General features: G+C 39.5%; 1 protein-coding gene across 1 annotated transcript in view; it reads left to right on the forward strand.

The window, feature by feature from the left end:
• LOC122809670 (sulfotransferase 2B1-like) overlaps nt 1–13,674 on the forward strand; it is a 387,708-nt gene that overhangs the window by 203,621 nt on the left and 170,413 nt on the right. The window contains exon 5 of the mRNA XM_044081338.1: nt 12,718–12,812. Within this exon, the coding sequence (XP_043937273.1) occupies nt 12,718–12,812 (95 nt within the window). The remainder of the gene's footprint in view (nt 1–12,717; nt 12,813–13,674) is intronic.

Consider the following 13,674-nt stretch of genomic DNA (forward strand, 5'->3'; position numbering starts at 1 on the left):
CTCGCTGACTCTGTTCAAGAGAAATCTAGACCTGTGGATGGGAGATTGTAGGTTTACCCCGGGAATTATCTCTGTGTCACTGCTGGACAGAGGCACAACAAACTAATGGGCACAGTATCTTTTCATATAAGGGGTGGCGTAAGCCACAAAAATTTGGGCTAGGCTTATAAATGCCTTAGGGCAGATAGCCTAGTATAAACCTATGAACCTATGAACCTATGTGGGTTCTGTCTGTGAGCCAGTTGGCCACCCATCTTGTGACATAAGGGTTTATGTTAAGGTTGATGAGTTTATCTATGATTCCTGAATGAGGGATAGTGTGATAGTGTCAAAGGCTTTAGCGAGGTCCAAGTAAGCTGTGTTGACCACCTTGCCCTTGTCTGTGGCCTTAATAACTGTTTCAAAGAAGTCTACCAGGTTTAGGAGACATGACCTACCTTTTACAAATCTGAATTGGGTAGCATCCAGAGTTTGGAGGTTACCAATGTCTTTGTTTATGAGTTCCAGGATGATACGCTCCATGGCCTTGCAGACCAGGCTTGTCAGGCTAATAGGTTTATAGTTCCCGGGGTATGTGGTGGTTCCTCCTTTGTGGAGTGGGATAACCATTGCTCTGCACCATTCTGTGGGCACATAGCCTGTGGTGAGGCTGTGATTGAACATGGTTTTTAGGTGGGGAGCTAGTTCATTCTGGAGTCCGTGTAAAACGCAGCTTGGGATGTTGTCCGGTCCCATGGATGCTGTACCTCTGGCTTTACAGAGTGGCATTTTTACCTGTATGTTTGTGATTGATGGGGCTCTACAACCATCTGGTATAGTTATAGGCCCTTTGGGGGGGGGTAAAGTTTGCACTGAACCTATCTGCCAATATGTTGTCAATATCAGTTGGATCTGTATATTTTGTGCCATTCTGTTGTAATTCAGTGCAGATCTGGGTGTTGCAATGGAGATTTTTGACATAGCTAACGAATGCCTTGTGGTTGTCTTTGGAATCCATGGCAATTTTTCTTTCAGAATTAGCTTTAGAGGATTTTATGAGAGATCTTAGTTTCTTACTGAGGCCTGTCAGTGAGTTCCTCCATACCTGGGTTTTTACTCTCTTTCACAAAAGTTTCTTCCTTCTGTTGTAGAGTTTGTTAATGGCAGGGGACCACAAGATCGGCTTCCTTTTTTTGGAGGATAGCGTCTTGGTTTTATTGGGGATAACATGATCCATGCACTCATGTAGGTGCTTGTAGAGTTCATTTGTCTAGAATTCAGCAGTCGTGACTGTATTGATTATGTTATCCATCTGCAGGGGTTTCGCAAAGTTAGTCACCTCAGTTTTGAGTAGCGTGAAGTTTGCTTTGGAAAATTTTTTTACAATGGTTTACTTGTGTGGGGGTGGGGTTGGGATGTGGATGTCTAGGGTGATTTGTTTATTTTCTGATCTAACAAGTGAGGAGTTGATCTCGGGCGTAGAGCACTGGTCACCCGTGTTGGTAATGACCAGGTCCAGAATATTGTTGTCCCTGGTGGGGGTGTTGAGAAGTTGATCCAGGGTGTTAGAGTTTATAAACTCCAGGAATCATTGAAAAAGGGGGTTAATACAAGTTTGTGTTAGGGTAGTTGAAATTGCCCATTATTATGGAATTTGGTTGGACCCTCATCTTTTGCAATGTCCCCAGGAACGAGGACCTCTTGGGTCATGGTGGGGGATCTGTAACAAGCTACAATTTGGATTGCATTTTTGCCCAGGGTTAGTTGCACTTGGATGATTTCAGAGGCATCGTGTTTTGCAACTAGCCTGGAGGTGTGGATATCCTTGATAGATATGGACCCACCTCCGCCCTTCCTGTTTCAGTCCGGGTTTTGTGGCCGAAACATGTGGTATGAATTATAGCCTGGTAGTGCTGGGGTGCTCTCGGGGGCCTTGAACCAGGTCTCATTCAGTGCACAGATATTGATGTTCTCCATTTTGAGGAGTGCCTCAAGTGAGTGCATTTTGAGGTTTAGACTCCTAGCGTTGAGTAACATTACCCTCAGTTTTTTTGTTACCTGTAGTTCTTATGGTGATGGGTTTGTTTTTTGAGCCTTGCCTAAGAAAGGCACTATAGGGGCTAGAGCCTTGGCTAATATCCTGAATCCCAGGGGTGACAGATGCAGGCCATCTCTGGTGAAGCATCGTAGCCTGTCAAGCATGTCATCCCAGGCAGACAGATACTGGATCCCCTTTGAATGACACCAGAAGCTTAGCCAATTGTTGAAATTGATCATCTTATTCTTGTACTGTGGTATCATTTTTGGTGAAGGCAGGATGGTACTCAGGGCTAGGGTCATACCTGCCTGGGCTACAAGAATCGGATAATTTTTTCATGTCTCTTTTCATGTAGTCCAAGGAGATACGTCTCATGTCATTTACATCAACATGGACTATGACAGAGTCATATTTGTACTTGCCTTGTAGTGACCTGTGTGTGTACATTATGTGGCGGATTCTGGCATCCGACAAGCAGCTGACAGTAGCCTTCTCTTTGTCCAGCCTGGTGAGTGGGTCGTCAGTGTGCCTGACTATAGAGTCAACTATCACTAGTGTATTGGGTGTGTTGTTTTGCCTTGTGGGCTGTGGTTGTGTGGCACACCGAGTTTGTGGGCTATGTGTTGTTTTGGGTGTGTTGGTGGCAGGAGGTTGCTTGTGTGTCTGCTTTGGAGGTCTCTTTTGCCTAGGCAGATTTAGATTTTTAATCAGATCCTCCGTATATGTTTTTATGTGTGGGTTTTGGAGGCATTGGTTTAGTTGGTCTATGTGTAGTGAGTGGGGTGTTGCAAGTTGTTACCTTCATCTCTTGACTGTCTGTTCCAGTTATGGTTGGTAAGAGCTTTGCCTCTAGATTGGCTGTATAAGTGCCTCTCACAAGTGTTAGTGTTTGGTGGTAGGAGGAGAGGGTTGTCTGTGTACAAGAGGCAGTTGTAGCATTGCCTCAAGATGCCCAGGCTCATCAGGTAGGCTGGAGAGAACACCGGGAGCTGTCTCTTGGACACCTCTTGAAGCATAAACCTCTTGATGTCTATCTTCTCTGTGTAACTTATGTTTTGTCTCCCTATTTTCCAGCTATCCCATCTTCCCATTTCACACCTTTCAAAGAACCATTTAGGGTGTTCACAGAAGAGTACCTCCATAGACGATACATAAACACCTTTATAAATATTTTTTTAATTAATCCTGAATAACTGCACTGAGCACCACTTGCCTTAACTAACTGCAATTAGTTCAAGCAGGCTTGCACAATGCCTAAATAATCCACAATTTCTGAAAAATCCAAAGTCAGTTGAGACTTTACACAATAATGGATCAATTCCAAAAAAACTACACCATTATTTACCAGTTTTAATCAGTTGTAGAAACTGGGCATCTCTTTGTACAGTCTTTCATATTGCCATAAGCATCACCTATAGCCTGTGCTCAGTATATTATCAGATTGGCATAGCTGCACTCTACGCAGATAACCACTGCGCAACTGTAAATCTTGGGGCTATAAATACCACTCATAGTTTCCAATAACCCACTAGTGAAAGCAAGAACTTTGAAATGTTGGGTGATTAAAACTGTTTCATGACATGAACCCCCATATTTAAAAAAACTCCTGGAACTTTCTTTCTAATATTAATATTGAATTATAGTAATTTCAGTTTTTTATCTGTGGATGTTATAGCTTTGTACTCTTGCACCACATGATTAAGGATTGATTATGTTCAGGGATGCTTTATTTTTATTTTTGTGATTTTTTTTTTCTTTTTTACTCCAAAATTGTTGATGGACTGGATGGAGTTGATATTAAAAAATGTTTTTTTTTATTCTTTGAGGGGGAGTTTTATCAACAATTACAGGTACGGCTATAGGGGCCACTTGTCCGCAGTCTATGCTAATACTTTAATGTGGAAATAGGAGTTGGAGCATAGCTTTACCTCTAGTTTCACCATATGTTGTACAAGGTATATTAGATGCTTTGACAACATATGTATTATTTGGAAAGATCAGGTGTTAAAAATGAATGATTTGTATTTCTTATATTAATCGCACAACTAGTTTTTTAAGGTTTACCTACTTTAATATCAAAATTTCCTAAATGTTATAGTCTCCATGTATGCACCCGCACCCACTTGTTAACACCACCTATCAGCTACCTACTATAAGAGTATAATTTGATATATTTTTTTTTTTTGTAGGGGTATAAATATATCTACACATATTAAAGTATACTCAAATGATCAACTAAAGATGGACCCCTGCCATCAAAAAAAAAAAAAAAAATATATATATATATATATATATATATATATATATATATATATGACTTTACTATATTTTAATAACTTTCTCATTTGTATACTATACTTTCTTTATTGTCTCTAGATATTTCTGTTAAATTCTATGTAAAACCAACACTGTACCTGTCAATGTTGTTCTTGCTTTATTGGAGCTTTCCCCAGGCCACTCCTGAAAATGGGCTCACACCCAGATGGACTATCCCGGTCAACAAATGTAAAATAATAGAAATAAATAAATAAAATGAAATTTACCTTCTAGATACCAAAGTAATAAAAACATAAAATCAGGTGATGATTTAGCTTCCAATATATGTATATATATATATATATATATATATATATATGTATTTTATATATATATATATATATATATATATATATGTAGGTATTTATATATATATATATATATATATATATATATATATATATATATATATATATATATATATATATATATATATATATATATATATATATATATATATGTAAAATGTGTGTGTATTTTATATATATATATTTATATATCTATATATATATATAAATATATATATATATATATACATATATATATATTTAAAGGAATCCCAATTTCTCAAATTTTTATTTACATTCTGACAGTTGGCATCCTATGTTGCAAAAGAAGAATCTGGTAAAAGACCATTTGGTTAGACAGGCAATCATGGTCTCTGTTAGCAACGTATTCATAAAAGTGAGGGAATGCTTTCAAAAATGTTTTTGGAATGAGGATAGCCAGTAGATCTTTTAACTGAGTGTAGTTACAGAAGGTCAGAAAAGAGGTTTAAACCAACACAGTGAACTCAAAAGAATGATGATGGGGTTGGATTTGAGATGACCATGGTACTGCAATTTGGTTGTGACACTAGTCTGGTGAAGATTATTATCAAGAAGACTTGGACTATTTAAAATCAGATGCAAATATGATGGCCATATTGAGCTTGTGCACAACCCTGCATTTGTTTATAAAAGATGAAAAAAAAGACTTAAAAGCAATTTGGAAGTGGAAAATGAGGTGGGTCTGGTGTTCAGCAACAACATACATTGCCAGCCATTAAGAAATGTGGGTTCTGTAATCAATGCAAGTATACTTTGGAAGGAGATAGCCCTTAAATTATACGGGCACACAATTAAATTTAACATGTTGTGGGAGTTCTGGTACTAGTGGAGTTGTTTATGTAGCTATTTGCTAGTTATGTTAAGCTTTTTACACTGGGAAAATGAGCACTCATGGAAAAGGGACTATGAACATCTATCTGTGTGGTATTTCAAAGAAAAATACAAATGATGCTTTATATAAGCATGCACAGTCATGTGCTGGGACAGCAGTTTTTAAGCTTGCTGTCTTAGAAAAGATAGTGAAAGATGAAGACAGAGTTTAAAGAATTAATATTGCAACTGAGACTTAATGCCACAGTTCTGCCTGGTTTAAATGGTCATATTTTAATTAATAGCTTTCTAAAAATTACAATCAGCAAAATTATAAGACATGGGTCTACACCATAATCAGTTCCTTTGAAATATTATATCCATAATCATAAATAATGATGACTTCAAATTTGTAGGTCATTTTGTGTATTAAATATATATTTTAAAGACATATTATTTACTAATTTATTAAATACTTATTCATATGCTTCTTTAGTATTTATATATTTTTTGGCTCTTTTATAATTGATTGCCTAAGGGCACACAAAGGTATTATATGTCTTGGGAAGTATTTTTTTTGGATTTAGTACAAGTTTTTACATCATAATACTTTTATCTCTTAAATTATATGCTATAAAATAAGAAACTTCGTCAGTAAGCTGCTACTAGTTAACCACATACTTGAAAAGAATGTCATGTCTATTTGAAGGCTTTAAAGATGTTGGTTTCCCATGGTTACACAAATTTCAGAATAAATGGATACAGATACTTTGTTGTTGTTGTTTGTCTTTCGGCTTTTTCCCGGTAAGGGGTCGCCACAGTGGAACTCCGGTCCACTAATGATTGGAAGTAGATTTTTACGAAACGCCGAGGTGCCAGCTCGACATCCAACCTTCAACGAAGGAACACCCATTTACGCACGCATGTCTTTCGAACGCTACCCAACCGCGGGGAGGACATGCAGACTCCACACAGATACTAAATCTGGAAATTAAAATAAAGGAAAATCTAATCTTGAAATTGTGATGGTATAAATTCTCAAAATTTAAACTACTATGTGTAGAAATCTTTGTTATCAGTGGTCACCTTATTTATATAAGTTACCTGAATGTGTTGACTAGAATGAATTTAGATTTGCTTTAATCATCTGATTAGAACTTCTTAGTTTATGTTATAGTCCAATCCTCACTCTATAATCGCTCAACTGCAATAAAAATGTATTAAACAAAAATAAAAAAATAAAGATAGATGGACAGAGATAATATAAGCAGGCAAATATATATATGAGGAGGATGAGTGTGAGGGCAGCACCAAGGATCAAATGGTGGAAATTGAAAAAGGGTAATTGTGAGGTGGAGTTTAGGGAAAAGTTAAAACAGGCACTGGGGGGCAGTGAAGAGTTACCAAATAGCTGGGTAACTACAGCAGAGCTAGTAAGAGAGATGGCTAGAAAAGTGCTTGGTGTGACATCTGAAAAGAGGAAGGAGGACAAGGAAACCAGGTGGTGGAATGAAGAAGTACAGGAGAGTATACAGAGAAAGAGGTTAGTGAAGAAGAAGTGGGATTGTCAGAGAGATGAAGAAAGTAGACAAGAGTATAAGAAGATGAGGTGCATGGCAAAGAGAGAGGTGGTGAAGGCTAAGGATAAGGCATATGTAGAGTTGTATGAAATGTTGGACACTAAGGAGGGAGAAAAGGACCTGTACCGATTGGCTAGACAGAGGGACCGAGCTAGTAAAGATGTGCAGCAGGTAAGGGTGATAAAGGATAATGAGGGAAACATACTCACAAGCGAGGAGAGTGTGTTGAGCAGATGGAAAGAGCACTTTAAGGGGCCGATGAATGAAGGGAATGAGAGGGAGAGAAGGTTGGATGATGTGCGGATAGTGAATCATGAAGTGCAGTGGATTAGCAAGGAGGAAGTAAGGATAGCTATGAAGAGGATGAAGAATGGAAAGGCTGTTGGTCCAGATGACATACCTCTGGAAGCATGGCGGTGTTTAGGTGAAATGGCAGTGGAGTTTTTAACTAAATTGCTTAATGAAATCTTGGAACGTGAGAGGATGCCTGAGGAATGGAGAAAAAGTGTTTTGGTACTGATTTTTAAGAATAAGGGTGATGTGCAGAGCTGTAATAACTAGGAAGGGATTACATTGATCAGTCACAGCATGAAGTTATGGGAAAGAGTAGTGGAAGCTAGGTTAAGAAGGGAGGTGATGATTAGTGATCAGCAGTATGGTTTCATGCCAGGAAAGAGCACTACAGATGTGATGTTTGCTTTGAGAGTGTTGATGGAGAAGTACAGAGAAGGTCAGAAGGAGTTGCATTGTGTCTTTGTGGACTAAGAGAAAGCATATGACAGGGTGCCTAGAGAGGAGTGAACCACCTTACCCTTGTCTATGGTTTTGGTGACTGCTTCAAAGAAGTCTATCAGGCTTAGGAGACATGATCTGCCTTTTACAAACCTGAACTGGGTGGGATCCAGAGTTTGGAGATTACCAATGTCTTTGTTTATAAGTTCCATGATGATATGTTCCATGGCCTTGCAGACCAGGCTCGTCAGGCTAATGGGGCATAGTTCCCAGGGTTCGTGGTGGCTCCCCCCTTGTGGTGTGGTATAACCGTTGCTGTGCGCCATTCAGCAGGCAACAAAGCCTGAGGTGAGGCTATGATTGAACATGGTACTTAGGTGGGGTGCCAGTTCGTTCTGTAGTTCATGTAGAATGCAGCCTGGGATGTTGTCTGGTCCCATGGATGCTGTGTTCTTGGCTTTGGAGAGTGTGTTTTTTACCTGTGCAGCCATGATTACAGGAACTTTGCATTCTTCCGGTATAGAGATGGGCTCTTTAGGGGGTGAGAGGGGGGTAAAGTTAGCACTGAACCTATCTGCCAGGATGTTGGCAATATCAGCTGGGTCTGTATATTTAGTGCCATTGTGCTGTACCTCAGAGCAGATCTGAGTGTTGCCATTGAGATTCTTGACATAGCTATAGAATGCTTTGTGGTTGTCTTTAGAATCAGTGGAGATTTTATTTTCATGACTAGCTTTGGAGGATTTTATCAGGGATCACAGCTTCTTACTGAGGCTGACCAGGGAGCTCCTCCACTCGTGGGATTTTACTCTCTTTTGCAAGAGTTTCTTCTGTTGTACAGTTTGTTTATGGCAGGGGACCACCAGATTGGCTTCCTTTTTTTGGAGGATAGCGTCTTGGTTCTGTTTGGGATAGCACGATCCATGCACTCATGTAAGTGCTTATAAAGTGCAATTGTGTAGGATTCAGTAGTCGTAACTGTATTGTCCATCTGCATGGGTGTCATGAAGTTCACCACTTCTGTCTTAAGAAGCATGAAGTTGGATTTGGGGAAAATTTTTACCATGGTTTCCTTAATGGGGGGTGGATGCAGGATGTGGATATCTAGGGTAATTAGCTTATGGTCAGATCGGACCAATGAGGCATTGACTTCAGGTGTGGAACACCGGTCACTCATATTGGTAATGACTAGATCTAGGATATTGTTGCCCCTGGTGGGGGTGTGGATAAGTTGATCCAGGGCATTGGAGTTTATGAATTCCAGAAAGCGTTGAGTGAAGGAGTTGGCACATGAGTAGTTTTCCTAGTTAATGGTGGGGTAGTTGAAATCGCCCATTATTGGGGTGTTTGGTTGAACCCTAATATTTTCCAGTACATCAAGAAAAGAGGAGTGGGAATCCTAGGGCATGGTGGGTGATCTGTAGCAAGCTACAATTTGGATTGCAGTTTTGCCCAGAGTTAGTTGCACTTGGATAACCTCGGCTGCATTATGCTGAGCAACTAGCCTGCAGGTGTGGATATCCTTAATGAATATGGACACACCTCTGCCTTTGGTGTTCCGGTCCAGGTTACATGGCTGAAAAGTGTGGTATGAGTTATAGCCTGGTAGTGCAGGGGTGCTCTCTGGAGCCTTGAACCAGGTCTCAGTCACTGCACAGATATCAATGTTCTCCATTTTAAGGAGTGCCTCGAGTGAGTGCATTTTGAGATTTAGACTTCTAGCATTGAGTAGCATCACCCTCAGTTTTTGCTTGCCTGTTACGGTGGTGAATTTGTCATTTGAACCTTGCCTAAAAAAGGCAGTATAGGAGTGGCAAGAACCTTAGCTGGCTCCAGAATCCCAGGAGTGACAGGTGCAGGCCATCTCTGGCAAAGCATCGTGGTCTGTCGACCATGTCATCCCAGGCAGACAGATACTGGATCCCTTTAGAATGGCACCAGAAGCTTAGCCAATTGTTGAAGTCAATCATTTTGTCCTTGTACTGCGGCATCATTCTGGGTGATGGCAGAATGCTACTCAGGGCTAGGATCATACCTGCCTGGGCTACAAGATCAGAGAGCTCTTTCATGTCTCTTTTCATGTAGTCCAGGGAGGTACGTCTCAGGTCATTCACACCAACATGGACAATGACAGAGTCATATCTGTACTTGTTGTGGAGTGACCTGAGTGCGTGGGTTATGTGGCAGATCCTGGCACCTGACAGGCAGCTGACAGTAACTTTCTCCTTGTTTAGCCTGGTGAGTGGGACATCAGTGTGCCTGACTATAGAGTTGCCTATGACTAGTGTATCGGGTATGTTGTTTTGCCTTATTGGCATTGGTTGAGTGGCACACTGAGCCTGCGGGCTATGTGTCATTTGGGTTGTGTTGGGGGGTGGAGGTTGCTTGCATTTCTGCTTTGGAGGTCTCTATTGCTTGAGCAGATTATTATTGAGAGCCTCCGTGAATGTTTTTGTGTTTCTATGTGTGGATTTTGGTGGTGTAGATTTAGTGAGACTATGTGATGAGTGTGGTGTGGTGCAAGTGTTTACCTTCTCCTCTTGACTGTCAAGTTCAGTCTTGATTGGAGAGAGCTTTACCTCCAGTTTGGCTGGATAAGTGCATCTCTCACAGGTTGTAGTGCTGGGTGGTAGGAGGAGCGGGTTGTCTGTGTACATGAGGTAATTTCTACATTGCCCCAAGATGCCCAGATTCATCAGATAGACAGGAGAGAACACTGGGAGCTGACCCTTGGACATGCCTGAATAAAAAAACTATTTTCCTCTAGATAAGTGAGGAAAGTGAGTACAAGAGCTGTTTTTCTCTAAGCAAGTGAGGAAAGTAAGTACCAAAGCTGTTTTCCTCTAGGTAATGAGGAAGGTTGAGTGCTGTAGTAATTAGTAGGTTATCCATTGCTTACAAGTTCTGAACAAGTGCTGATCACGAATAAGAAAATTCAAGTGCTAAAAGTAAGAATGTGTATCTGGACTAAATTAGTTACAGGAAAGGGGGGAAACAAGTGCAAATGTGGGCTTTTAAATCAGAAAGTTGAGAGAGATGGAAAAATTGCCCAAACGGCCATTAACTACAATTTCTGGGCCAGAACCTCTCCTTATGTGGTAGATAGATTACCTAGTGCTTACCACTCCCACTGATAAGCTAGAAGGCTTCCCTCCAACACAGAAAGCTTGGTGGGGCTCAGAAGCTTACATACAGTCCTGGATACAGCAAATCTGAATCTGGGCTACACTAGTTACAGGAAAGGTATTTTTTTTTTTTTTTTTTTTTTTATATATACAGAAAAGTAGCTAAAACAGCAGTCAAAACAATTCAAATGCAGTGCAAGCTAGCACACGAGTATGTAGCAGTGTTAGACCAAACAGTTTAAAAAATACAATTAAATTAAAAATGACTAAAAACAATGCAGAAGGAGTCTATTAGGTAGAATGAGATAAAGAGATGGGACTGGGGGGAGTGTCCCAGATCAAATCTACAGTGGGGGCGGGCAACTGCAAAAACCTCCAAATTTAAACAACAACACAGGAATAGGGAGGGTGGGTATGGGAAAACCAACACCTTCAACAGAGATCTGAAAAACTATACAGTGAAGCAAAAATAACAGTGCACAACTCTGAAGTCAGCCAGCAATGATATAAAATTAGTCAAACAACAATTACCAGTACACAACTCTGAAGTGCCAGAAAAATATACTCAGCTCTGTATATCTCCAGATAGTTTGAACAGCACTCTTTCAGGACACAGGAAGGCTCCAGCAATGATATGCCAAAATAAACAGCCTCTGCAAGGCTCAAACCCTGGACCCTGCACACCATACACAAACTGATTTACCACTAAGCCATGCCAGATATTAGAGGGTCAGCCCAGGTTGGAAGGTTTGGAGACAAAGCCAGAGAGGCAAGATTACGTTGGTTTGGACATGTGCTCAGGAGGGATGCAGAGTATATTGGGCAAAGGATGCTAAGGATGAAGCTGCCAGCTAACAGGAAAAGAGGAAGGCCTAAGATAAGGTTTATGGATGTGGTGAGAGAGGACATGCAGGTGGTTGGTGTGACTGAGCAATATACAGAGAACAGGAAGAAATGGAAACAGATGATCTGCTGTGGCGACCCCTGATGGGAGCAGCCGAAAGAAGAAGAAGATATATATGTATTAGAAATGTAGACAGAAAGTGAGATGATTGCCTGCTGGGGCATTCAGCTGCAACTGATTCTGTTTGCTGGTAACCTGACCATAAGAAAACACGTTTGATTAAATTGAGTTTGCTCTTGAAATAGTTTTACAAACTACTGGAGTGATGTTCTTTACTAACATTTTACCGATAACAGCTTTAAGTATCCATTATAAGGGTGTGGTGCCAGCCACTTGTTTGTTCAAAATATTAATCACTGCTGTTAACCTGTGATATCTTATGACTTACCATTCCTTCTTTTAATCATGTTGTTGTACTTGATCTTCCTCACTAGTTCGGACAACTAGTTTGTTGTACTTTATCTCCTTCACTAGTTCAGACAACTAGTTTGTTGTATTTTATCTCCTTCACTAGTTCGGACAACTAGTTTGTTGTATTTTATCTCCTTCACTAGTTCAGACAACTAGTTTGTTGTATTTTATCTCCTTCACTAGTTCGGACAACTAGTTTGTTGTACTTTATCTCTTTCACTAGTTCAGACAACTAGTTTGTTGTACTTGATTTCCTTCCCCCGTTTAGAGACTCACGAGTAAGTCTTTGATAGAACTGGGAGAGAACAGACTATTTGTGTTTTAGACTAGACATGTTGTTATACATAAGAGTAAAACCAAGTAATGATAATATTATCTCTCTCTCTGAGTCAGTCATAGTGTTCTAACTATTGAGATATAGGTAGCAAGCAAAGCCAACTTATTTCCTTTATACGCAAAACTTTTACCTTTAACATTTGTCTGGCTCTTACAGTTATCTACGGGTCCTGGTTTGACCATATCAAAGGATGGATGGAAGTGAAAAACAAACTTAATGTTTTCTTCATTACATATGAGGAGCTGTTGAAGGTAAGACAAGGACGGACAAAGGATTTACCATGGTTCCTGTTTATTTATTGCTGCGAAATTTTGTTGAATGAAATAATTAATTATTACTGTTACTTTTCTGTGAGGCTATGCTGTGACAAAGACAAATACTTTGTAAAAATTGTGATTTGTTGAGATCAGACAAAGATCTGATGTCCATTATTGAACCATTCCCCAGGGTCACCTGTAGAAGGGATCCTAATCGTAAAAATTTATTAGAGAATACGTCTACTGCTGTAACTAGAATTACAGGTATGTACAAATGTGAAAGTTGTGCATACTGTAAACATATAGGAGTAGGTAGGACCTTTGTTATCAGGGGAGAAAGTTTACCATCAAAAACAGATTCAATTGTTTATCTAAGGGTGTAGTGTACCTGGCAATCTGTAGATTCTGTCTTTGTTTTTACATTGGCAAAATGGACCATAAATTCAAGGACAGAATATATGGACATTTGTATAGCATCAAGAAAGTTAAAATGGAAAATGCTCTAGCAAAGCATGTATATTGAATACCCCAATCACAGTTTTACTTTTAAAGTTATAGATCAAGTACAACACAGCCCCAGAGGGGGTATCCATTGGGCCTATTACTGGAACTTTGTGAACTTATGTGGTAAATCAGATTAAATGCCTACAATCCACTTGGCTTAAATGATAAGAGTTCACTAGCTTGTATATTAAAATTAAAGAGTGTCCAGAGATGATTAAGTTTGTTTTATGCCAATAGGTGTCACAACATTTTAACATTTTAACAGTATAATACTTTTTGATATATTGATATATTGATATATTTGTAACATGTTTTGTAGACATTAAAACTATACAAATATTTATGTACACAT

The sequence above is a fragment of the Protopterus annectens genome, chromosome 1.part1 (genome assembly GCF_019279795.1).
Source record: "Protopterus annectens isolate FY-2018-M chromosome 1.part1, PAN1.0, whole genome shotgun sequence".
Lineage (NCBI taxonomy): Eukaryota > Metazoa > Chordata > Ceratodontiformes > Protopteridae > Protopterus > Protopterus annectens.